At 51.6% G+C, this 24,802-nt stretch overlaps 7 protein-coding genes across 7 annotated transcripts; 5 read left to right on the forward strand and 2 right to left on the reverse strand.

The window, feature by feature from the left end:
* The first annotated feature begins 69 nt into the window (after positions 1-69).
* On the forward strand, positions 70-1,235 carry BO72DRAFT_445002 (mitochondrial 54S ribosomal protein bL19m). Its single transcript, XM_040943947.1, has 3 exons — positions 70-345; positions 475-850; positions 937-1,235. Exons 1-3 carry the CDS (start codon positions 144-146, stop codon positions 1,040-1,042), a joined length of 684 nt encoding a protein of 227 aa, XP_040805011.1. The 5' UTR covers positions 70-143; the 3' UTR covers positions 1,043-1,235.
* Positions 1,236-1,398: 163 nt separating this feature from the next.
* BO72DRAFT_483604 (putative MFS allantoate transporter) lies at positions 1,399-4,137 on the reverse strand. Its single transcript, XM_040947811.1, has 11 exons — positions 3,418-4,137; positions 3,242-3,355; positions 3,156-3,189; positions 3,075-3,105; positions 2,746-3,012; positions 2,463-2,680; positions 2,317-2,405; positions 2,024-2,264; positions 1,856-1,949; positions 1,593-1,790; positions 1,399-1,479 (listed from the first exon to the last, which is right to left on the reverse strand). Exons 1-11 carry the CDS (start codon positions 3,685-3,687, stop codon positions 1,461-1,463), a joined length of 1,575 nt encoding a protein of 524 aa, XP_040805012.1. The 5' UTR covers positions 3,688-4,137; the 3' UTR covers positions 1,399-1,460.
* A 4,737-nt stretch (positions 4,138-8,874) lies between these two features.
* Positions 8,875-10,138, forward strand: BO72DRAFT_492979 (aromatic alcohol reductase; the record flags this gene model as incomplete). The annotated part of the gene is made up of 4 exons (XM_040948343.1): positions 8,875-8,961; positions 9,036-9,320; positions 9,374-9,700; positions 9,758-10,138. 4 exons carry the CDS (start codon positions 8,875-8,877, stop codon positions 10,136-10,138), a joined length of 1,080 nt encoding a protein of 359 aa, XP_040805013.1.
* A 593-nt stretch (positions 10,139-10,731) lies between these two features.
* Positions 10,732-17,352, forward strand: BO72DRAFT_492980 (uncharacterized protein; the record flags this gene model as incomplete). Its single annotated transcript, XM_040948344.1, has 6 exons — positions 10,732-10,897; positions 10,952-11,009; positions 11,064-11,070; positions 11,118-11,275; positions 11,336-12,549; positions 13,559-17,352. The coding sequence occupies 6 exons, from the start codon at positions 10,732-10,734 to the stop codon at positions 17,350-17,352; spliced, it is 5,397 nt and encodes a 1,798-aa protein (XP_040805014.1).
* Positions 17,353-18,935: 1,583 nt separating this feature from the next.
* BO72DRAFT_370319 (putative clock controled protein (Ccg-8)) lies at positions 18,936-20,374 on the forward strand (the record flags this gene model as incomplete). The annotated part of the gene is made up of 2 exons (XM_040940958.1): positions 18,936-19,044; positions 19,197-20,374. The coding sequence occupies 2 exons, from the start codon at positions 18,936-18,938 to the stop codon at positions 20,372-20,374; spliced, it is 1,287 nt and encodes a 428-aa protein (XP_040805015.1).
* Positions 20,375-20,642: 268 nt separating this feature from the next.
* On the reverse strand, positions 20,643-22,004 carry BO72DRAFT_266374 (uncharacterized protein). The gene has a single exon (XM_040940168.1). It carries the CDS (start codon positions 21,756-21,758, stop codon positions 20,910-20,912), a length of 849 nt encoding a protein of 282 aa, XP_040805016.1. The 5' UTR covers positions 21,759-22,004; the 3' UTR covers positions 20,643-20,909.
* A 2,075-nt stretch (positions 22,005-24,079) lies between these two features.
* On the forward strand, positions 24,080-24,668 carry BO72DRAFT_492983 (uncharacterized protein; the record flags this gene model as incomplete). Its single annotated transcript, XM_040948345.1, has 2 exons — positions 24,080-24,243; positions 24,353-24,668. The coding sequence occupies 2 exons, from the start codon at positions 24,080-24,082 to the stop codon at positions 24,666-24,668; spliced, it is 480 nt and encodes a 159-aa protein (XP_040805017.1).
* Positions 24,669-24,802: the final 134 nt, after the last annotated feature.

Raw genomic sequence — 24,802 nt, forward strand, 5'->3', positions numbered from 1 at the left:
CAAACAGGCAAAGGGCGGAAATTCTGCCGGTCCGAATTCCTCTCTCCGATTCAGCATCAAGTTGTGTTCCGTCGACTCTACCAATTCGATCTCTTCCCCCGAATTCCCAGCAAAGAACGGCTGCAAAGTTCGCACATCTCGCCATGGCGAACTCCTCCTCGATCCTGCAGCAGCTGGGCTGCTTCCGGTCGCTTCTCACCAAGCCCCGGGTAACGCCCGTCAATACCACCGGCCGCCGCATGCTCACGACCGCTTGGTCCGCCAAACCAGCCCTGATCCCCTTCCCCAAGGAATTGCCCGAACAATTCCACGATCAAATACCGAAGCGCTTCCGACCTAATCTCGGTACAGTCTCTGCCTACACCTACCTGTCCACCAAATCGCCCCCCGCTGGTTAGCTGGCTAGCTAGCGGGGAAGGAAACACACACATCCCAAAAAAACCCCCCAATGCTAACAACAACCCACCAAAAAAGCCCCTAAGAAAATGAAGATCTACCCGCCCCCGGCGCAGCCCAAGTGCAAGGATCCGATCGACTTCATCGCGCAGACGCAACTGCAGAAGCTGGACCCGTCGGGCAAGCGGCGCGAGCTGTTCGACTACCGGCGGCACGCGCGCAGCGTCAAGCCCGGCGACATCATCCGCGTGACCTTCAAGAACGGCGACCCGTTCGCCGGCGTGGTGCTGAGCATCAAGCTGCGCGGCGCCGACACCTCGGTGCTGATGCGCAACCAGCTGACGCGCGTCGGCGTCGAGATGTCGGTCAAGGTGTTTTCGCCGAACGTTGAGAGCGTGGAGATCGTGCAGCGCACGCAGAAGCGGAAGCGTAGAGCGCGGTTGTATTACCTCAGGTGCGTTATTTGTTCCTTCTTTTTCTTGGGGGAAGGTTTGTGGTGTGGGAATGCTAATTTCGATCTTCTTTTTCGCGGCACAACAGACAGCCTAGACATGATATGGGCAGTGTGGAGAATCTGGTCGCCAACTACCTTAGACAGAAGAGAGCGCTTACTGGTGCGAAGATGGGTGACAACCGGAAGCGGTGATTGTTGCGGTTCCAACTGCTGTTGGGGTGGGCTTGATGACTCGGACGCTCTCGAGGTTGCGACAACGGGCATGGTTTGGGGCGAATGTATTTTTATGTTAACTAGCATGTGTATATTGGATCTTAGGTCCGGGTGTTTTTCTTGTTTGCATTTCTGTTTCGGATACAGTTCAAATCGAAAGATCTGGGATTTTCTCTTGGTTTTTTTTTTTTTTAATTTTTTTTTCTCTTCAGGTTTAGGCAGCATGAGAGGTGTCCTGGTCTAGGATGGGAGACTTTGCAGATGCTGTTTTCACTGCATACGTTTCGGATACGGTCGTCTGCATTGAGCATATAGCAATGAGCATATCTAAGGCACAACACAGGGCTTGCGAAGCACACTACACCACCTTCCAACCCAAGCACCGTCTCCACGTCATCTAGTATATGTACCGAAAGCTGAATCCATATTAGCAGAGGACAATCATCAAAGGAAGAGCATCCAAGAAAAGAAAGGAACAAGGGCAGGTCTTCCTGAGAAATGCAGGAAAACACGAAGCGGCAGGACGTACTTCAAATTCTCCCGATCCGTCAAGTCCATGAAAGCCGTCGAGTCGAGATCTCTACCTTCCAAGCCTCCCTCGGTCTGAGACTGGATCCGATCGCGGCGCTGGTTCTCCCAGCGAAGCAGGAAACCCAGCGTGGTGATGAGGACAACCTCGAGCAGATGGCAGACGATCATGGACCAGATTCCGAGCTCGTAGGTTGGGCTATATCGACGTGTGTTCAAGGTGAGTTTGGGTTGGTCTTGTGTGGGTGTGCAGAGCGAACTTACGCTTGGTTTGTCTTGTAGAAGAACGGACCTGCGATGTTGCCGGTGCAGTAGCCCAGGAACAGCACGGCGTTGGTGACGACTTTCTTTGTGTGGCCTGTTCAGGTTCATCAGCCATGAGCCTATGTTTGGGGAGTCTTGAAGATTAGAAGTTGCAAGCAGGGTACGCACCCGCTGTGTTCGCGATTTGCATGCTGAGGACCAAGACGAATGCTGCATTGTATGGTCCCGTCAAATAGTAACAGATCAAGCGACCGACTTTCTGATCTTGGGGCACAAAACGAAGACCAAATGCCCCGGCTATGTTGGGCAACAGGAAGATAACAATGAAGAGGCAGCGCCTGTTCTCGAACCGGTCATTGAGATAGACACATGTCAAGATCGATAGGGCAATCAAGACTCCGTAGGGGATCTAAATGATGAGCAACATGATCTCTCATTCAAAAGAAGGGGAGTATGTATACCTGCATGAGGGTCGTAACGAGAGTAGAGAACCCAAAGCCTTTGATGATGAGAGTTCCAAAATTGGAGATTCCACCATTTGGTATATTGCCTGCACAGATGGCACTGGTCAGCCAGGTTTGAGACGGTCGAGGGATGGAGACCTTACAGACTAAGCCCAAGGCGAAGAAGAAGTATAGTTTGTAGTCTAGGAAGGCTTCTCGAATTTGGTGCAGTTTGATGTGCTTGTTCTCAACACCAGTCTGGTTTTCTCGGAGTCGCTCGACTGCAATGCGACGCTCTCGTTTGCTAAGCAGAGGCGCTGTCACGGGCGAGTCAGGAAGCAAGAAGAACATCACTAAACCCCACGTTGAGCAGAGACAGCCACTGGGGTGCACGTGTCCAGTCAGCATATGCAAAATGGTACTTAGCAATGATCAACCCTCTCTTACATGACAATGAACTCGTACTTCCACGAAGGAAGCGCTCCTCTGATATGCCCTATCCCGTAGCCCAATAGACCACCCAGGGCAATTCCAAGACCGTTGGCCGTATACCATAACCCGATTCGTACCGGCTGCTCGCGTCTCGTGTACCACATGCTCGTTATAAGCATAAATGCTGGGTCGGCACAAGCTTCAGCTGCGCCCCCCAAGGCTCGCAAGACAGCAAGAGTGGCGAAATTGTGACAAGCTGCCTGGATGATGAGAAAGACTCCCCTGGATCGAGAACATTAGCTGTGAGCTACATCAGCGAACGAACGTTGTGGAGGTTGCCTTACCACACGAAAATGTTTGCGCCAAGATATTTGCCTACGCAACATTATCAGCTATTTATTCCAATTGAAGACATGTAGCCTTACCTATAGGCAAGCGTTGCATAAGAAAATTGGTCGGCTAGCCCGACATTAGCATGAGCCATCAATGTTCCAAGGAGGTCCAGACTCACAAAGGCCCATGCAAGGAATCCGAAGTAGAATACACTCGACAGCCAGCTGTACTGGGTGCCATGGAGATTCAGGTCCTCCTGAATACCAAAGATGGCCGCATAACTGAGTGTGGTCTGAATGCCGCATCGATGAGCAATAGGCAACCTCCGATGAAGCATAAATGGGCCGTGCGCACCTTATCAATATAGAAGAATGCATAGCAAACGGCCAGGTAAGGAAGAATCATCAAGTCGATCTTCCAAAGCAACTTCCTTGCCTCTACGGGGTCAATCTCTTCATGAAGGGCATCCGGGTCGTTGAAGAGAGCCATGGCAGTGTCCCCATCCGGCGGCGTCCCCGGCTTCCACCCCGGCTGGAAATGATTCTCATCATGTGTGTCTGAAGGTAGATCGGCGATGTTCTCTGCATGGACGGAACTGGGTTCGGTCTGGGCTTTACTGCCCATATTTGAATTGGGTGTTTGTGGTTGTTCCGTAGGCTGAAGAGAGCTTCAAGAGTAATAGCCGAGGTGTGACGAAGGAAGAGGAGGAGATGTCTGGGTCCCTATAAAAGGCCTGGTGGATGAGTCTCATACCATGCCTAGAGCTATAGTGAGCTCTATCTCCCGTCTCACAAACTTTGCTCGGAACCTGATACCTTGGTGATTGGATGATCGTTCATCGAACGTGGGGGTATTAGTCCTGTCAGTTGTGCGGAGATATGCGTTCTTCAGCTTATCATCCAATCCGCACAGAGATAGTGCATCATCCATGAGCATTAACTTTTGCACCTCGGTCATTCTCCGTCTGGAGACTCAGTAGGTAGCCATCCGCAGCATGGCCTTGATACGTGGGAAATAGATCTCGGAGTAAAGCCGAGCACGGCATGATGATGTGTAGGAGCTGGCAGACTTGAGAATGGCAGCTGATTTCAGGAGAAGAAGAACAATGCTGTATGCTGGGATCCTCGAGACGATGGATGAAGTAGCAACTGAATGCGGGGAAGTGGAGAAGAACGACCCCGCGTGGGGGTGGGCAAATCTGGGGTAATTCCAGTCCGGCTGGTGGTTGTTCATCTCGCCTCCTCTCTCGGTATAAGTGAGCTACCTTGGAAGCATGCTAGCAGTCGTCAAGACTGCTCCAAGCAGTTGGTTTCTTTATCTTTAGATTCTCCTGTGCTGCATTCTGACTTGTTGTGGACAACCAACATACAAAGTCCAGCTTCATTACTTCCCAGAAGATATTCTTTTACCAGTGTGGAAGCTGCCGCGCCCAAAGCTCAAGACTCAGGTTGAGGTATCATGAGAGGTACTCGAGAGAATGGCTTTAGACTGACTGGCCAGACGAGGCTATGGCTCACAACCTGGGATTCACTCTTTCTCTGGACAATCCTTGCACGCCTTCCCGAGATGACAAAATAGAACATACGCGGAGAGTGACAAGGCCACGGTATTGCTGTATTGAATATGCTAGTATCATTTTACACCATGGGAGAATTGCACTGGTCAGAAAGAAGGCTGGAATCGTAAAAGAGTTCTTCCAGGGGATGGAGACGGAAGTAACCACACAAGCAACATCCGATCGATTCACTGTCAAATGAACTTGATCTTGCGGCCTTTGAGTCTGATAACTGCGTCTTACAGTCCAGTATAGGAGCAAGTCTAGTAAGACGCAGACAATTCTCCCTCGCCACCACACATGGCAAGCTAAACCCAGTCCATATGGGCGTGCAGATCCAGGGAGGGTCCCCCTGCCTGTATACAGCCACAATTCTCGGGATATGAGTTGAGGAGTCAAACTCTAAATAGACTATCCAAGCCTAAGTCTAGGCAGATCCGCCACAGGTAGAGCCCGAAGTTGGCTCCGTGACTTGAGAACCTATCTATGAGTATACAAGCTAAGAAAATGGCACTGATCGCCAAGTGCGGGCTATCTTGAGCTCCCTCGAGGACTAGCACGGTATTGGCTACCTGCAGTGATTAGCTTTTTTGGATCACTAGGTGTTGATCGGGCCACGATGCACAGTATGGGGTAATCCATGTGTTTCCGTCTGTAGTTCGATATGCCACATTGATGCATGTCCCTCGTGGGGAGGCGCTTGAAATGACTCATTAGTACTTGCGTATTTGACCCAGGTCGCTCGTTGACTAGATACTCTGGTCAAGGCTCAGTTCCTCAGAAAGCAGGGTCACGAGTGATACATTCCCAATTTTCGCGCTCAGTCGACGCTGACCGGAGCATCGGTCCGCGGAGTCTGCAGTACGGATGGAGCAGCCGCCAATGGGGATGACCTTGAGCGGTGCTAGGTTGATGCGAGCCCATTATACCACAATATAGATGACCATAGCAGCGTGTGGATCATGTTAGGCTTGCCTACCATGATGTCCGAGAGTCAGATAATGAGGCACAACTCGATCTGCTCAACAAAGAGGGGTATGAATTGCCGTGCTCCGGCATGAATCAATTACAAGACTTCGTGGAGCTAGACGACAACACTGGACAGAAGTATAAACTGTCATACTAGCTCTGGTTCAATTGAGGTGTCATGGCAGCTTCAGAGCGAATCCTGACGACTCAGGATCGTGGTACGCGCAATTCTTTCCTGAAACACGGCGTTGAAACACGGTTGTGACATCTCAGAATTGAGGCGCAGTACTTTTTGACGACACTGCGGATAATGATAGGAAGGTTCGTCCCGGTCAACAGAACGAATTGAGTCCCTCCCAGTCCCTGCCATCTCTCAATCCTGTACGGAGTATCGATGGTGCAGATTGTAAGGGGTGGGCGATAAATACAATCGGGGTAGGTAAGTAACCTTACTCCCCCACCGTTTGAGAGAGGACGACGGCCAAGTCCGCCCGCCCCCAGCGTAAGCGCCCCTAAGAGAATTGCCTACTGCACACCGTCAGCCTAAGCCCCTTCTCCCCCTCCCGCCTAGCGGCATCATGCATTCCGGAGCTCTGCCGTCCGCTCGCTCGCTCCCTCCCTCCAGTACCCGAGGGTCAAACAACGGTTGACTCGATCACTGGTCACACACCGACTTTCGTCCATCTGCAAGACTAGAACGACTACTACTGTACCCCGGCTGCAGGCTTGCATTTGGTGTGCGGGTGGAGTAACCTACAATTGGCCCAAGGCGCCGTCATGGGCCTGCAGATCGAAAGAATAGGTGATGGGTGGTGGTAGTGGTGGTGGTGGTGGTGGGAATCTCACATGCTCCAGCAAACCACCTGCGACGGCTCCTCCCCGGAGTCACGATACACTGAGGGGGCATAGAGTTCAGGGACTCCGGACTGTCTGAGAGTCTTCAGTAAAGAATTGATCCCGATCCTTCGTCGTGCTTGATCGCGGCTAGTCCAGTGCGATTTATTTTCGAGGTAGGGATCCGTCTCACCTTGTTCCGGCCCATTGGCTGAGTATCGGAGTATTGCTGCATTAGTGCCACCACTAGCCAGGCATGGTCGTTTTGATATGGACATCCGAGCAACATGGTGCTTGTGTCTCTGAGCCTTCGCTTCGCACAACTTACCTTCCGAGATTCATTTATAGACCATCGAGGACAAGTAGTATCCTACATTTTCATGAAGTGCTTGCGCCAGTGACTCCGGCAATAGTCTGCTTGGGAATTGAAGGACTAGCGCCATTAGATCGGGGCATGAATGGAGGCCATGGGGAGACGGTAGTTAAGGCTGGTGTGCTTGACAGCCGAAGAACCATAAAGGGCTTTGCAACCCACCCCTGTTATGCCGCCACGATTCATATCCATCTGAGCCATGTGAATAGACTACAGGGTGATTATCGTTGCTTTATGACAGATTGAAATCCTTGCACCGAAGACGAGAGTTTATGCAATGTCTCACTCGATGTTGATTCGAAAACAGAACACCCTCGAATGCAAATGGCCCATGAACTACTAGGTAGTTATAAGTGCCTATAGTACTCGGTGCATACCCGATCGAGGATCAGACGAGATTGACAACCCATTATTGCGGAGCACAAATACACTGGCAGCCAACGACCGCATTATTCCCAACCGAGAATCACAGCTACAGCAGTCCTAATGGCAGTTGAATTCGATTGACTAGGTTCTATCGCAGTCTTCCAGAAGACCGAGGTGTTCAACCATGGAACCGTTGGTTGACCCAGAAATGTCCTCAAGGTAACAACAGGACGGGCACTGGGCATGTCGTCATGTTCAAAGGGTTGCAGAAGGCCATGAAAACAGAATCCGCCACGCAGATCCGAAGATCTCTGACGTGGGGGATTCCGGCCATTGGACGAGTTGCCATTTCCTGTGTTCTTTAAAGCTGGGGTCTTTTTTTGGGGGGTGAGTGGGAGAGGGGGGGGGGGGGAAGAGGACGAAAGATTCTTTTCTCCCCGCATTATGCGCGGTTGAATAGGGAAATGAACTCATATGAGAGGAACGTGCTGGGAACTATTGAGCAGGCTAGGTAAATGGTCGAGAATGTGGTGGTCTCAACGGGGAGGCTAGAAACAACTACGTGGTCTTTAGTGGGTGTGAGAGAGTGGAAGAGGTGTAGCCGTTCGCAATGGATGGTTCCCATGGTGGTGGAATAATGATGAACGCACTGAATCATTATTGAAAAAGAGAGGGGGGAAAAAGGAGGGAGGGAAGAGAAACTAGAAGTGAGACCAACCCAATACGTAGCCCAGCCGGAAAACCCCAGTTATCGTCACCAGTCAGCCAGCCCTGGGCAAAGTCCCCTGCCCGGGAAGCCGTAGCCAGTTATGGAGTAACTACGGAGTAGGTAAGGTGAAGTGACGTAATGACCAAAATAGGTGTAACTCCCACTCCCCCCGAGCCACTGACTGTGAGCCGCAGCGGCGAGTTCACACGTTCTCTGCCCGTCCCTCTGTTTGTCTGCCCAGTGCGTGGTGCGACCTGCTCAGCCTAGAGGGCTTGCTTGCTTGCAGTGCCTTTCTCTCTCTCTCTCTCTCTCTCTCTCTCTTTCTGACTAAGGCTACAAGCCCATTTGCCTAGTCAACTAACTGTTAATGAACTAGCTACTGCGGGAGAACACCACATTTAAATCGTCTTAATCACAGAAAAAAAATAAAATAATAAAGAAAAGCATCTGATGGAACATGCAGCTGCCACCCACAAAAAAAAAGGCTGCTGGTTAGGTACTGTACAGTAGAACATTTAACTTACTGTAGAAAGGCTGCTTCTCCAAAATAGCATCCGGTCCTTTCCCCTCCGTCCCCAGGTCATTACATGCACCTTTAAGGGAGGGGAGGGGGGCCGCATTTCGTAGTTAGGGAGTTAAACACCCACAATCGACCCACTGCTGGCCACTTCTGGATAAGACGAAAAGTGGGTAGACTTACCAGTAGTGCCAGTGGCCATCCTCAGAAGTGGGACGCCCGCCTTTATAATGTCGACTGACCCTCCTCCATTCCGCTGGGAAAACGTCAACGCTTCGCTTGAAATACATAAGCAAGGAACCGAACTGGGAATCTCTTCCAGGTTCCTTTTCCCTTCCTCATAAACCTGTCTTCCCTCCGTCTCCTAATCAGCCGTACAACCATCCCTATACTATCTCGGACACTACTACTACCATTATCACCAGTACCACATCTCCCCCGTCGACCTTTAAATTTCCCTAGATTAATCGCCACTCGCCTTATTCACCATGTCTCGAACTAAGGTCCTGCTCGTCGGAGCAGCTGGTGAAACTGGTGGTTCCATTGCGAATGGATTGCTCGAACAGCCTAACTTCGTATGCTGTCCACGTTCATCACCTGCCTTATGCTCCCGACCCTGGTTCTAATTGCGTGCCTTTCGCCCTTACAGGAAGTCCATGCTCTTGTTCGCCCTCGCTCGGCCCAGAAGCCTGCCATCGTTGCCCTGCAAGAACGGGGTGTTCAGATTCGCAAGGGTGATCTCAAGGGTCCCGAGGAGTCGCTCGCCGACGTCCTCACCGGAATCGATGTCGTCATCAGTTGTGTCGGCCCTTCAGAACAACAGGATCAGATCCCTCTCGCCAAAGCTGCGAAGAATGCCGGTGTACAGCGATTTGTTCCCTGCGGTTTCATCACAGTAGCCCCGCCTGGCGGTATCATGTGGCTGAGAGACGAGGTATGCTGGCTGGCTCATCCGAATCTTACCTTCTCGATTAACCTTCCACACAGAAAGAGACGGTCTACAACCACATCAAGCAGCTCCGACTACCCTACACTATCATCGATGTCGGCTGGTGGTACCAGTTCTCCTACCCCCGCCTTGAGTCTGGTCGCATCGATTATGCCATGACTTCAGCTAACAACGAGATCGTCGCTGACGGAAACTCCCCCATTGCTTTGACGGATTTGCGGGATATCGGTCGCTATGTTGCCAAGATCATTACCGATGACCGGACATTGAACAAAATGGTGTTGGCGTACAACGAGGTCAAGACTCAGAACGAGATCTACGATCTTTTGGAGGAGATTAGTGAGGAGAAGATTCAAAGGAACTATGTAAGTGTTCTTTAGCACTGCTCGTGCCACGACATCGACTGACGTCATAATCATCAGATCCCCGAAGAGACCATCTACACTCGAGTGCTCGCAGCCCGCCAATCTAGCGAAACCTATCCGTTCGATCCCATCAAGTTCATTCCCAGATATCTCGCCGAGTATCAACTATCCTGGGGTCTACGGGGCGACAACACGCCGGAATATGCCAAATACTTGGGTTATGTGACTTCCAAGGAACTGTACCCCGACTTCACGCCTACCGACTTCAGGGAGTACCTGGAAACCGTCGTAAGGGGTGCCGCCAAGGGTGTGTATACCGACCGCACCATTTCCAAGGCTCAGCAACGCTTCTTCCCTCGATCGGAATCTAGCGACTCTCTCTACACTCGGATCTTCCCTCGTACTGAATCGAGCGATTCTCTGTACATGTCTCGATGAACGACGACCTCGGTCCCTTGTTAGGAAGAAACACGAGTCGGCGCTAGATGCGCCTCCACCTTCGCGCTGCTTCGATTATGGTCGTGTGTACGGTGTCACTTGAAACAGTGAATACCACAGCACACAACGGCAGCCCTCCCTCCCTTGTTGTTTCTCTTTGCTTTTACCTTCTCATGGGTCTTTTTTTGTTCCCGGGGGTTTCTAGACAGGCGTTCGTGTACCTACTGATGGCTTATGACTGTCTCGAGTGGATGAGTATGATTACGTCACCACCACGTTTATATACCAATGTACTTCGGGGGTTTTCTCCAATCACCCAGTGTCGGTGACAGGTCTCACGGTCACTGGAAAGATATCAAAATTTCAATTTTATCCATCATTCTTGCGTCGGGTACCACGTAACCAAATTGCCAATGGTGACAACATGGACGGCAAGTGCAAATCATCCCGTCTGAGTCAGGCAACTACACAATTTTTCTTTTCCTTGTCAAGTCCCAACTCAACTTTTTGAAATTCAAAGAATTTAGGCGCATCCCCAGGCACTCGAATTTTGATTTCTCCGGAGGCAACGCATCCGTTCTGTATGGGTAGCGATGGCTCCGGGAAAATGCGACAACGATCGAGATCATGATAGTGTCCCAACAACGATTGAAGGCGACATCCCTTCAATTCGTTCAATACAGCCTTCATTCCACCCGCGCATGCGGCCCGTGATTCCTGTCTATGAAGCTTTAAGCCCGCATCAAGTCAATCTACTCGGTGCGCGTTCGTCTGCCGAACTTAACCTCTATGCCTTACTTATCTTAGCAATAGCTATTGGAGGAGCGATCAATACTGGCCTCATGATTTGTGCAGGCCGTGCGCTTTCACTGTAAGAGCACCAACTCCATCAATTCCTCATTTCGATGCTGACCAGAGACCACAGCGCTGGGGTGAGTACCTTGAAGTTTTCGTGATCGATACACACTAACCACCAAAGCCTGCTTCTATACTTATTTCGTACACATTTGTTGGGTTCATTGTCTATCTGGTTCTGTGTGCTCTGGGTGAGGTCGCTTCTTGGTCCACAGAACCATCAATGGCCGAGAATGCGTCTCGATTCTGTGATCCGGCGCTTGGGTTCACATTAGGATGGATGTGAGTCAGCGTACCTCATAGAACCTCGCCACCTTATATGGCATGGTCTAATCCAGACAGTTATTGGCTGAAATTCATGGTTGTGATCCCCAACCAATTCGCAGCGGGAGAATTGCTGATAGCCTACTGGCAAGGTGATGAGAAAGGATATTCGATCTTTAGGATCACGTTCTTTCTCGCGACAATCATCGTTGCGAACTCGAAATGTAGCCAGTATTTCGACAAATACGAGCTTTGCCTCTCCTGCATGAAGATCATTGTGATGTTCGGCCTAGTCTGTCTCTGTGTCGTCCTGGCTTTCGGTGGCGGCCCTGATCATGATAAGAAAGGCTTTCGTTACTGGAGCTATCCAGGTGCGTTTGCGCAGCACTCGAACAAAGAAGCAACGGGCATACTTCGCGCGGTCTTTCGAACAGTTCCTTCTGCTACATTGGCCTATCTCGGAAGTGAGCTCATGGGCGTAACTATATTGCGCACGCATAATCCCAGGGAAGCTGCAGGGCAGGCCATCGAGTCCAACTGCTACCGCATCTTGGCCTTCAATATCGTCAATGTGGCTCTATTGGGGATACTGGTTCCCTCTGGTACCCACGTCTTGGCCTTAGGTCAATCCACGGACAAGCCCCGGCCGGCATCAGCTTTTGTGACGATCGCACAGTATACTGGCTGGTCAAAGTTGCCACATATTTTGAACGCCTTTCTACTGGTCTGTGTTATTTCTGCCGCCAGCCAAGCCCTCTATTTGGCGACAAGAACACTATATGAGCTTTCTGTAGATCGACATGCTCCTTCTTTCCTCTGTCGAACCAATGATCGGGGAGTTCCAATATATGCCTTGGGTGTGTGCGCCCTCATAGGATGCACGGCATATCTGAATGCCTTTAGCCGCTCTCAGAAACTCTTCAACAACCATGTCAACCTGGTTTCAATGTTTAGCATACTTACGTGGGCCTCCATCCTGGTGGTTCATATCTCATTCGTGCGAGTTCGAAAAGTACAGAAGATTGCCGACGAGGATCTGATCTTCCGGGCTCCATTTGGGGTGCTCGGCTCCTGGGTCGCCTTAGTGGCATGTATCTTTTTCTCCGTGATTCGAGTATTTGACCTTACAAGCCGTGATGCTTACCCACGGGGGTTTGACTATGTGGCTTTCATCACATCTTATGTGGGAATCCCACTATATGCTATACTTGCCGTGGGATACAAGCTTGCTACCAGGAGCCACTCGGTGCAACCTGAGAGTGTTGACATGAGATCCCTCAAGGCTGAGCAAAGTTCGTTAAAAGCAGGTCGTACTCTTTCGACCCAGGGACGACCTGATCAAATCTATCCAGACTCAGAATCAGCCCGCATGCGCCGAAGCATAATCTGGTGGGTGTTGTGACTGGGCGAAGGAATACTTGAGCTGGGGAGGGATTGCTCTGCGCTTGGTCGCATGGTTTGTGGGTCGGGTACAGTACGTGCTATGAAAGCTTGCTTACACGCTAGACATTTTATTTCCCGTCCAGATATCTGATTCAAACATATTTAGCAAAAAAAGGGGGAAAGGAAAAACAAAAAACTAATCAATGGATCTTCATTTCGTCCGAATCTTATGTTATAGTACCAACCTGGATCGTGGCATCAGACTGCCGCATGCTGGTGTCTGATTACGGCACTCGAGGGATAATCAAGGAGGTCGCGCAGCAGCATGAAAAAGCAAACATATCGAGATATGTGAGTTTTATGTGGATGTAACTGCCCGCAGTGCATGGTAGGAATGACTTCAGTCGAGGTGACCGGCGTCAAGAGGTCGATTTGATTCGCTCGAGAGGGGCAGGTGGAGGGCAAGTGGAGGGGTTGAAGCTCGAAGCTGTCAGTCAATCCTTCTTTAGTTTCAATTCAACCACCACCCGACCCGATCTTCTTGTTTGGTTTGCATCTTCACCCACCACCCATTTCACTCTCTTCTTTCTTGCTTTTACGTTGCTACCCTCGATTCTTCTCAAGACCCTAAATGCTCTAACGCCAGTTTTTTCTCAATTCTTGGATCTACCTCCGACTGATCAAAGGCGAGAGTCGAGGAAGGTGTCTGGCGCGGGTCGCCGACTCAATTGTTTACCATCCTCTGGATCAGTGGTTATCCGTCGTCTTGTGGAGAACCAAGTTTCCCAATTGGTGTACCCGCACAACTGACAGCTCCGAGGTCGATCGATACTGGATTGTGCAATCCCCGGGCTTTGACAGACATGGGCTTCCCTATCACTCCGAGCCGAAGCGGGCAAGAATTGATCCAACTCATAGACGAGATCAACGAGAAATTCTCGCTGGAAATCCCCAATCCCCGCATCTACTCCCCTGGCGGTGACAACAAAACACCGGCATGGAGGTGCTATGGCGGTCTCAAGCGGCTCTACTTCAAAGGCCCTTTGTATCGAGTCCTCAAAGATTTCCAAGAATGGGTTTCGTCTCGACCACTCCATCCATCCCGCTCGCATTCAGGTCATGAAAGGGAAGAGCGAATGGGATACCTGTTGCGATTGATCGACGATGAGCTCTACCTAATGATCAAAGGCTCCTTTCCGGCCAACCGTTTGATGGAGCAACTTTCGGCGGAGCCTGAAGATCTAACACCTAAGTCATTGAAGAGAAGACTTTCGGCCGATGAGGACGAGTTTCATACTGCGCCGAGCTCTCCGGTCAAAGAACCTGCGAGATCAGTTTCCCCATTGGAGACAAACGGTCGTTCCCATGTTGTCGGATACTCTAATCAAGGTGGCCATCGGCAGTCAATGATCGCGACTTTCCCTACAAACCTCTTCCAGAGCCCTCGCCGCCCTGACTCGGGAAAGCCTTCCAAGTTCGTAGAGAGACTGACCGCACCTGACAAGTACCGGCGATACGACGCTGTACCTGCTGCCCAGACCGGTCTGAACGTCAGCTTCGCAACAACTACTGCCTCATCCTCTGACTTTTTCGCTTCGCACAAGGTCTCATATAACACGTCCTTTCTCTCAACTACCACTGATGTCACCGAGCCCATGCCGGAGGACGAGTCACTGTACGAAGACTCGGTGGTAGGGCATATGCTCAGTCAGGAGATGAGAACGACGTTTGAGCAGCAAAGCCGGGTTTCAGGTTCAACAACTCAGGAGTCTCAGTACACCGACGACGGACAGATCATGGCAGAACTCATTGAAAACGGACCTTTCAATTACGAGCAGACTTTCTCAAAGTCGACTCTACTTCGCTATCGATATGAGCTAGAAAGGATAGGCAGAGCGTGGAATGTACCTTTAAGCCGCATGCTCGTTGGTGACACCATCTCATTCAGAACTCTGGACGACTGTTGGAAATGGATAGCGCGTCATAACCAGCGAGACGGCAAGCCACTTCCAGAGAAGCCAACTCGCAAGGCGTGGGAAGCCGCTACGGGTGATTTCAAAACAGATAAGCATTCCGAGGTGGTCGTCTTCACAGGGGACATGGAGTGGTGCTCTGGGTCCGAACGCGGTATTTTGAAGTTGAAATTGAATCCTCTGAAGACAGAACGAACCTGCCGCTTTCATCGGCGCTTTGGATCGGATCGCTTTCTCAGCCTGACGATGCCTGCCCCGGCGCGGCCGCCACCTCATCTCCGAATACCCGAAAATCCTACTCTCTTGCGAGAAAGCTTAGCTCTCTGGTTAACGCAACGGGTGCATCGGTGCCTCGGTAGGGAATGGAGGCCGTTCTTTGTGGAGGAAGTGAAGTCAAAGTCTAAGATTAAGTCGGAACCGAAATTTCGAGTAGATTTCTTTGCTGTCGACGGCATTGATTTTGACCACAGGGTGAGAGTACCTTCGTCCCTACCTCTCCCAAACCAGGACAGTACGAACCGCACGCCGATGGATTTAGAAGAACTTATTGAATGGCACATGCCTTCAGAAGCCAATCTCGGCCAGTCGAACTGCAAGCTCTTCCAGAGGTTATCATTGGGTCTTTCCAAAACTTATGCAACGGTGGTGCTGCGACCATCGCAGATTCTGTCGCTGCCGGACCTCCCAGGCCGTCCGGTTATGAATGATGGGTGCGCCCTGATGTCAAGGAAGCTGGCCAGCCACATCTGCGACATGCTGGGGATTGCAGGAATAACCCCTAGTGCCTTTCAGGGTCGATTTGCGGGAGCCAAAGGGTTGTGGATGGTTGATCGACATCAATCACAGTTATCAGCTGAGTGTAATGACGACATGTGGATTCAGATTTCCGACTCGCAGCTAAAAATCCATCCGCATCCCCAAACCTGGCAAGAGCCTGTTGACAACGAGCAGTTGACCTTCGAGGTTGTGAAATGGTCCAAGCCGTTGCATCCGGTCGATTTGAATATTCAACTCTTGGCAATCCTCGAGCATGGCGGACACGTGAGGGAATATATCGGCGACCTCACCCGGCAAGGCATTCAAGCGGTGTATAAGGAGTTTGTACAGGTACTTCAGTCCGATAGTGCTATTCTTTGTCGCAGTCTTATCCAGAAAATCCGGCCTTCAGCGGATGACGGCTCCGGGCTGATGTCACACAAAGTCAAACGCCTGGAGCAGTGGACAGCGAACGATGCAGAGTCGATAATACGGCTCACTGAAGCAGGGTTTGGACCTCGAAGCTTCTATCCGCTTCGCAAACGACTGGGGAAATGTCTCAGAGACCTGCTCACTCGATATGTGGATGAATTACATATAGAGGTCCCTCTTTCGACTTATGCCTTCTGCATTGCAGATCCCTATGGGATTCTCAAAGAAGACGAGGTACACTTTGGATTCTCCACCAATTGGCGCGATGGCGAAGGTCAATTTGAAGATACTCTACTAAATGGCGTGGAAGTTCTAGTTGGCCGACTTCCAGCCCACCTACCCTCAGATATTCAGCGCCGGAAGGCTGTGTGGAAGCCAGAACTTCGCCACTTCAAGGATGTCATTGTGTTTCCCAGTGTGGGTAATGTACCGCTAGCGCATATGCTATCAGGCGGCGACTACGATGGTGACACGCCCTGGATCTGCTGGGATCAGAACATCGTGCGCAATTTCTATAACTCGGACCTCCCAGATGTCGAATATTCTCCAGAGCACTTTGGTCTTACGAAACATTCCGTGCCCATGAGGGATATTCAATCTTTGGACGAGTTTCTTCAAAGCGCGTTTACGTTCAATTTAACTCTATCGAATTTAGGGCGCTGCACTGTAGAGCATGAAAAGATCGCCTATGACGAATCGATCAATTCGCGCAACGCCACGGAGCTTGCTTGTCTCCTGGGTCATCTGGTGGACGGCCGTAAGGGAGGTGTGCATCTGTCTGAGCAATCTTGGGTGCAATATCGGAGGAGGATCAGTCCTCGAGTTCGTGCTCTGCCCGCCTACAAAAATCCTGAACGGAGGTACAAGAGGACCAATATTATTGACTTTCTTCGCTTCGAGGTGGCTCGCAAAGAGTGCGACAAGGTTCTGGCACAGTTGGAGAAGGCATTCCCCGAGGATGAAACTTTCAAGAACCGGGATGAAGACCTGTTGGGAGTATGGGCTCATGTTAAAGAGCAAGCCGCACAGGACATGGGACTAAAAACAGCACTGCAAGGTGTGGGTCAGAAGCTCAAGACATTGTATGGGCAGTGGAACGAGCACGTGCAGAGGAGCCAAGGGTCCTTTTCCGTCCGTGCTCTAGAAGCTGCTGACGAAGCCCAAGCCATTGAGCCTCCGTCAGGAGATCATCCTTTGATTCAGGTATGGGAGCACTGTCCGGGCGAATGGCTTCGGTTTCTAGCTTCCAGCACGTATCAGCGGTGGCCCCATTCCGGTTTCGTCATGCACGCCTTTGGTGAGGTGCTCTGTCAGATGAAGGCGAGCAACCTACCGGCGCGGACCGTGACGAATGAGATCCTTGCCTGTTATCGTGTCAACCAGAAGGTCATCGCGCAGCTTACGTCCCGGGACCCGATGGATGAAAGGGACACCGAGCCGGGCGAGGACGAGTACGAAGGGCACGAAGCCATCGAGGCGATGCACTTCGGGCTGCCGTCGACAGCAGCGGGCGGATACTACGATCCGGACGATGGAATGTCGGTGGAATGAGCGAGGTTTCAGCTTCGGATAGCATGGTTCATTGGCTGGAATTCAGTTCATGCATCTGTGGGGTACATTCTTGGTTATCGTGCTGCATGCATGTGCCTCCCTTGGTAGAAGTCCCGGATTCTTGGATAGAGTTCTCTAACTATCCTATTTTAAAGAACTGAAAAGAGAATGGGATAGGGCATTGGGCCAGATAGTTTAGATAGTAACAACGATCTACGAGACTTATTGTTTTGCCTTCGGCTGACCAGTTAGCCATGGGGTTTGGTTGGCTGAGTCGTAACTCACTCACTGACTAAACTCCAAGAATCATGAATCATGTGGAAGTGGACTTGAATCAGACCGGGCAGGCGGTGGGGCGGTGCATTACTGGGAGGCGGGTGGAATCACATGTCAAGTCGTACAAGTTGGTCCAATCTGACTGGAAACGGAAGCTTCCACGAGCTGCCAGGTGCTTTCGCTCATCAACTCTCGCTCAGTCTCGCTCAATTATTGACTCTCGACTAATCTTCGGCTGTTCCTCCCGGGCGAAACAACAACCAGGATTGACCAGAGACTTAGTACTAAGGTTCTCATAGTTGACTACCTAGTACCTAACTGACTTGTGACTCGGGTCAGCATGTGAAAGGGGGCGAGGAGAAACCCAGTAACAGTAACTTCATAACCAGTCCAGCAAGTGAAGATGACCGAAACTCTTGTTTGCATGTGCCTGAGGCAATAGAGGCAATAGGATACAGTACGGGACTCGACTCGACCACCAACCTAGCATCCCACCAAAATTCATCGTAGTGTCATTTTGATGTCGTAGTGCAGTGTAAGATGGTCTAATAATGTAAGAGCCCGAGTAAGAATCAATATCTGAGTGGGTGACTGAGGAAGTGAGAGAGTGAGAGCTGAGTTCAAGGGTTTCATGAGTCGAGTTTCGTGACTGCCGAATCCACACCCAGTCAGTCTCGGCTCTTCTTTGGCCCGCCGCGCCCAACTACGTTTTTCTCTTGCTTTGCACGTGAAAGTCCCTCCGTCGAGTCTTGCACCTGCAATTCATCCACTGCATCCTTCCATCCTTCCAACCAAGCAGGCAATTAATCAGTCAGTCAATCAATCAATCAATCAATCAATCAATCAATCGACTGCTCACTCTCACGCTCAATCAAGCTTCGCTCGGGATCTCCAACCTCTCTCAACTGCCTTTCCTATTATCCGCCCCTCTCCACTTCCTCACTTCTACCCCCTCTCTCGCCCCTCCCCTCTCTCTCCGAATAATCAGATAGTCTCAAACAAACGCGCCTAAGCCTAACCGATTCTCCGGCTCTTACTTTCCACGCCTCCAGCTTCTCGACTCATTTACCCGTTCTGGTTGTCGAAGGACAGCCATGGACCACCGTCCAACCGACGGCATCTCTGGTCCTGGTCCGAAGGCGTCCATTTCCGCTGTTCGAGACGCCACGACGCCGACCACCACCACCACGACGCCAGCCCATCCTTCGCCTTTATTAGTCTCCTCCACCTCGACGACTTCTTACACGGCGCCTACTCCCGCCCCTTATCCTTCTTTTCATCACCATGTTCCTCCCCCGTCGTCTCTGATGGATGTCGATCACACTACCGCGGCCGAGGATCGCTCGCGTCGAGCCACCAGTGTCCTGTCCATGGATGATATCGAAGCCGCCCAAGCCTTGGAGGGCTTGCGTACCGGTATACACCCCCACTCCCCTTCTCAATTATAAGGACATCACATCCTCCCGTGTCTGCTGCTGTGCATTTTGCTCGCACCACCGTCCCTACTTATATGCTATGCTATACTGTGGAATAAGTTTTGATAATGGGTTTGTATATTGGCAATCTAGAATACGGTCAATCGCCCCGAACCTTGCAGCCATCCGAACAAAAAGCCCAGCCGGAACCCCTCCTCTCCCTCCTGACGTCCACTCACCCCCTCATCTCCTCGGCCATCAACGGGTCTGTTTCGGCCTATGCGAACTCCAAGTCATACTCTCCCCGCTTCAAGTCCGGGGCTGAGTTCATCGAGCGGAATATCGGGTCGCCGGTTGCCAAGTCCGTCGGGACGGTTGGTCGAAAGACCGGTGTCGAGAGCGGACTGCGCTGGGCATTGCAGCGTCGGGCGTCGTCGTCGGCCAACTCCGGGCGGTCAAAACGCCGCAAAGTGAATGGCCGTGAAGATGTGCCACAGCAATCGGCGGGTGCTGATGTGGACGTTGAAAAAGGCTCCGCGGATGGTGATATGGAAGGTGGTGTGGATGGTCCCCCGCCGTACGATGATCAGAAATCCCCCAGCTATGATGAGATTGGTCGGGACAGCCCCTCGAGACAGAATCCGACTTGGCAGAGCCGGTTAATGATCTCGACATCTGGATTGGGGGTGGCGATGAGTGAGGAGTCGCTGCGCAGCCTGCAGTACTGTTTAACGTGGCTGCGGTGGGCGAACGGTCGGTTGGGCAAGGCTATCCTGGCGCTGCAGGGCGCGCTGAAGGAGTGGGATAACTCGGGCCAGTCCGCTCAGGGTGAGCAGGATGGGTCTACACAGGCAAATCTCCTGTCACAGCGGATACAGGCTGTTAAGGAGGATGTCTTGTCCACCTTGAAGAGGGTCGTGGATATCGTCTCCAAGTACGCTGGCGGAGCGTTGCCGGAGAATGCCCGCAACCTCGTCCGGCGCCATCTCACCTCCCTTCCCCATCGGTTCCAGATCGCTTCGACTTCCAACCCACCACCCGATTCAGCGGCAGCTGCATCCGACACGACGGTCAGCGCTCATCGGATCTTGGTCCTCGCTCAGGAAGGGCTTGACATGATGGCCCAGGTCAGTGGCGTTGTCAATGACACCCTTGTCAGTGCAGAGCACTGGTGCCAGCGACTGGGACGAAAGCGTCCCGAGAGTAAGAATGCCGCGGAGGTCAAGCAGCAGCCGGAGGAGCAGAAGGAGACTTATCCGGCTGATATCAAGCGACCTGTTCACGAGTCTTCCCCTCACGATGTGAGTATGTCAGGCATGGAAAAGGTCTGAAAGATCCACCTATTGATAAAGGTCGATAACGGGCTGTACCCAGTGAAAACCTGGGCGACCCTGCAATCGACAATGCTAAATGAGGCAGTATGTCTGCAGATTCAGATTGACGACTTGAAACAGTCATTGTCCGCTGACGAGCGGACCATCACCTTCCTTGTTTGCGTGTTCCTTTTGTCATGGTCGATCTTCTTGCATGTGTTGGCTGTCATTGCCACTGCGACTGACCTTCCTTACATGATAGCGATTTCATTTCCGGGATGAAGTATGGCGTTTCCCCCTCGATGATTTGACTTGCTCATTGCACCTGCATTATTGCGCTGTTCGCAAACAGAGACCGACCTACTTGCATTCGTTTGGGTTGTCGGTCTGTCGGAATTCCGCCTTCGCTCACTATTCGTGTTCTTGTTTTGACCCAGGAAGAGGTTTGTGTGCGTGGCTAGCGATGCTCTGATAATCCTCAATTCCGTTGTATGAAGCAGAAAAAGTTTTCCCTTTCTCTTCCCTTTGAGACCGTGACACTCATTCATCGAGATCATGTGATGAGCTCTCCAAACGACCTCCCATCCATCTCGATCTCCCGTATGAGGTTCCGATCCCCGCCGGCCTGCGAACAATACAGCCTCACCTTGACACTGCTAGTTGCTTTGTGTTGTTGTGCCTGCGCTAGAGCGGCCAGTCGCTGTCGTCTCCGTTCCTCCATGATGAAAGCCCACCTGATGCGGACGTCCTCGACTCGTCGCTGCCGACTCAGCCCCCGTTTTCTCCATAGCGCCACCTGCGACGCCATGAGCTGGTTTGCATCGTCGGGCCAGCCGCCCAGTTTCTGGGTCCGAGGCAAGGCCGCCATCGGGCTTGGAGCTGGGTAGTAAGACTGGTAGGGATTGGAGGAGTAGTATCCTCCCTCTCCCTTTCCCACTGTCCCGCCGCCACCCTTTTCCCTGATGATCCCATAGCGCCAGTCCATCATGCCCGACTCGAGCTCCTCCAAGTCTATCAGACCCGAATCCACCGCATGCAACCGCCCTTTCCACCCCTTCAATTCATAGACATCCTTCCCATCCCGACAGATGCTCAATATTCCCCGCCGCAGCGTGTAGTGCACATGGATATGGTAATCCGCGCGGTATTTCGCGAACGCGACATCCTCGCTGTTGCTTCCGTCGTCCGAGGTATCATCTTCTCCCTCAAGGAGATATCGTGCCACCAGCGCTTCGTACAGATGCCCCTGTGCGGAACCCGAGGAAGGGGGCGTGGACGGCGGGGTGAGCTCCGCGTAGCTGATGTACCGATGCTGCTGCTCCACCTGTGATTTCGGGGATTCCGGGGTCAGGCAGCGGGCTTGCCGACCAGAGTGGACAGCATCATCGGCTTCGAGGTCCATCTCATCGTCCTCTGAAGAAGTGGCAGGAGGCAGCTCGTGCGGCGCCAGATCGGGATCCGCTTGTGCGGGATTGAACGGGACGGTGCGGGCTGGATCGTACCGGCCGGATGCTGTGTCGGCGCGGAAGGTGGATTTGGGGATGCGGAGGATGGTGGTGCAGCCGGTGCAGGTTAGGGCTTCGTGGAGGGCGGTCGTCTGGGTGGTGTTAGCGGAGGGGCATTGGTGGGAGAATTGGGGAAGGGCTAGGGGGAATTTACCAGTTCTTCCTCTATTGCTGGTGTGGATGTTGTTGCTGATGCTGATGTTGGTGAAATAGCCGTCGCGCCGGACATGATGGCCGCCGGTGGAGGCGATGGTGATGGGGTTGGCGGGAGCATCTTGGTGGTTGTGGTTGTAGAAACAATTCGAGCATATACTCACGTCATACCACAAGTATCAATTGAAGTATACTCGACAAACAACCCTACTCCCCTGATCCAAGTTTTTGGAACTGTCGATTGCGGTGTTTTTGAATTATATGAATACTGTAGAGAATCCTTGCCCTAGGCCTAGGTGGTGAGTGTAGTGTAGTGTAGTGTAGTGTAAGCTAAAGCCGAGTTGGAGTCCGAGTCGGAGTTCTTTTCTGTCTGTCTGTGTCTCCTTCAAGCCAACTTCTCATATCCTGAGTAAGGGTCAATCCGAGTTGACTGTCCTTTTCCGTGGCTTGTGGTTCGTGGTGTTTGGTTAGTGTTTGGTGTATCGAACAACAATAAAGGATTGATTGTCCACAGTCACTGTATTAGGGAAGGGTCTTTGTTCGTGGCGCGTTTCAATTGTGAATGCCGTGGTCTATTGTTTCTGGGGAGTGTTTTTGGGAATCGGTTTTGTTGGTGGGTGGGTGGGTGGGTGGGTTTCTTTCTTTGTGTTTATGGATGTGTTTATGTTTGTGAATAGAATCGAGGTTTATTTTTGATTTGGAGTTGGTATAGTCGGTATGGTATAGTATAGTTTATGTGTTAACTTCTTTTTGTCAACAAAGAAAAAAGACAGGACAGGACAGGACAGGACAAGACCAGACAATCCCAGATGTTGAATGGAAAAACTGAAATGTGGAAAGAAAGGAGGACAAGCTTCAGCTATTATTATCTACATCCTTACTCCTCCTCATCATCATCATCATAGCCAGGTTAAGTGTCAGTCAGTGTCGGTGTCGGTGTCGGTGTCAGTCGAATTCAAAGTCGTGTCATCCTCCATTCTCAGCTGCGAAGGATATCGTCATTGGGGTTCCTTGCTTGTTTGGCTTGTTGGAACGTTGATGCTGTCGGCTGGAATCGGAGAGGGGGGGGGAAGTCACGCTGTGGTCGGTGTACTGGGGATCGGGGGGCACATGATTTCATAGATTGGGGGGATGGGGATGTGACGGGGTCACTGGGTTGAGGAATGTTGGGTTATCTTTCTGGGGGGTCGGGTGGTGCACCACTTGCTTACACTTACTAGCTCAGCTTAGCTTAGGTAACTTAGGGGTAGATGGGGGGTGAGGTAAGCAGTTGACTGAGCTGAGTAACTTGCTAAGGGGCTGGGCTTGGATGGGGTTTCTTGGGGATTGATAAGATCTTGATTGATGATTTGGGCTGTGGTTATGGTTTGTGGTTTGTGGTTTGCATGTGCGAGGGAGGGGGTAGGTAGAGGCTTTTTTTTTTTTTTTACTTAGTAGTAGCTTATTGTATACTTGACATATATTTGGGGGGATGTATACAGTATATGTTGTTCAGTCCGACTCAGAGGGGAAGGAAATGGAGTGTTGTGGACTGCAGTATCAGTATAGCCAGCTGGGTAGCTACTTCCAAGGGGCCGGTGGGATTATATACAGTCCAGCTCTACCGACTAATTCTTCTCTGTCGGTGGTAACTTATCCCCCCCTCTGCGATCCGTAACTTTCCTCGGGCTCTTAATTAGATGACTTTTGTCAATGCTCAGAGTGATGCGTCAGTCTAGAACAATGGAGAAGCTGGAGCTGGGTGCCTCTAGACCTAATACTTCACAACACCCTCATGCCAACAACACCGAGGTGCTTCCACCACCCAAACCCATAGCGCAAAGCCATTGTCCCTCCCCCTTTCAGCCCTATTCCACCCCTTTTGTCACGGCAATTGCATTCAGCTTCAACCTGGTGTTTTTACAAAATCCAAAATCCGCGAGAGTAGAGTAGAATTGTAGTACGTAGTGATGCGATATTCCTCTCACGACACCATCCACACCAAACCATGAATCTCAAAACCACCCAACATACCCCCTAAACGACACCACCACCACCACCACTTGCGATACAATCCTGCAGCAAGATGCTCTCCACCTCCTTCCCCCTCCTCCCAACCATCAGCCTCCTCCTCTCCCTCATCTTCTGCCTCTACCGCCTCCAAGGCCCCATCCGCACCTACCGTCGTCGTCTCCGAGCCCGATACAGCGGACGAGATGGCTACGCTCGTCTCGCAGCAGTCGAGGATGGGTATGTCATGTCATGTCCACTGCCACCCCCCTCCTCCCTCTCGAGTTTCCCGGGGGATTCTCTTGTTACTACATCCACCCCGTCGTATACAAGAACTGACAGACTACAGCAGCTCACCATCCCCAACCGCCGACCAACCCCCCAGCTCTGATCTGGACAATGCTCATACTGAAAATCCAAGCACCCCGCTAGGCAAATACTTCGATCCGCAGACTGCCCTCCTCTACGCTGATGTGTTTGAGCGGAGGACGAGACCGTCTACGTCGTGGGAGCGGGAGGAGGGGGAACTCGGACGGCAGCGGGTTGTTGGTGATGGTGAGGGGGAGGGCGATGGCGATGGGGTTCTTGGGGAATGGTTTGGGCGGTTGGTGGAGGGCGTGGTGCGGTATTATGTGGGGGTTGGTTTGGGAGAAGGGATTCGTTGAGTAGATCTCCGTACTCCGTACTCCTTAAGTTACTGTACATAGACTTGAAGAGAAGGGGAAATCGAGGCAGAAGCCTGGCGTGAGAATAAGCGGTGTGAATCATATCGGATGAAACGCAATCACTTATCTACCGT

Source organism: Aspergillus fijiensis (assembly GCF_003184825.1).
Source record: "Aspergillus fijiensis CBS 313.89 unplaced genomic scaffold BO72scaffold_7, whole genome shotgun sequence".
NCBI classification, from domain to species: domain Eukaryota; kingdom Fungi; phylum Ascomycota; class Eurotiomycetes; order Eurotiales; family Aspergillaceae; genus Aspergillus; species Aspergillus fijiensis.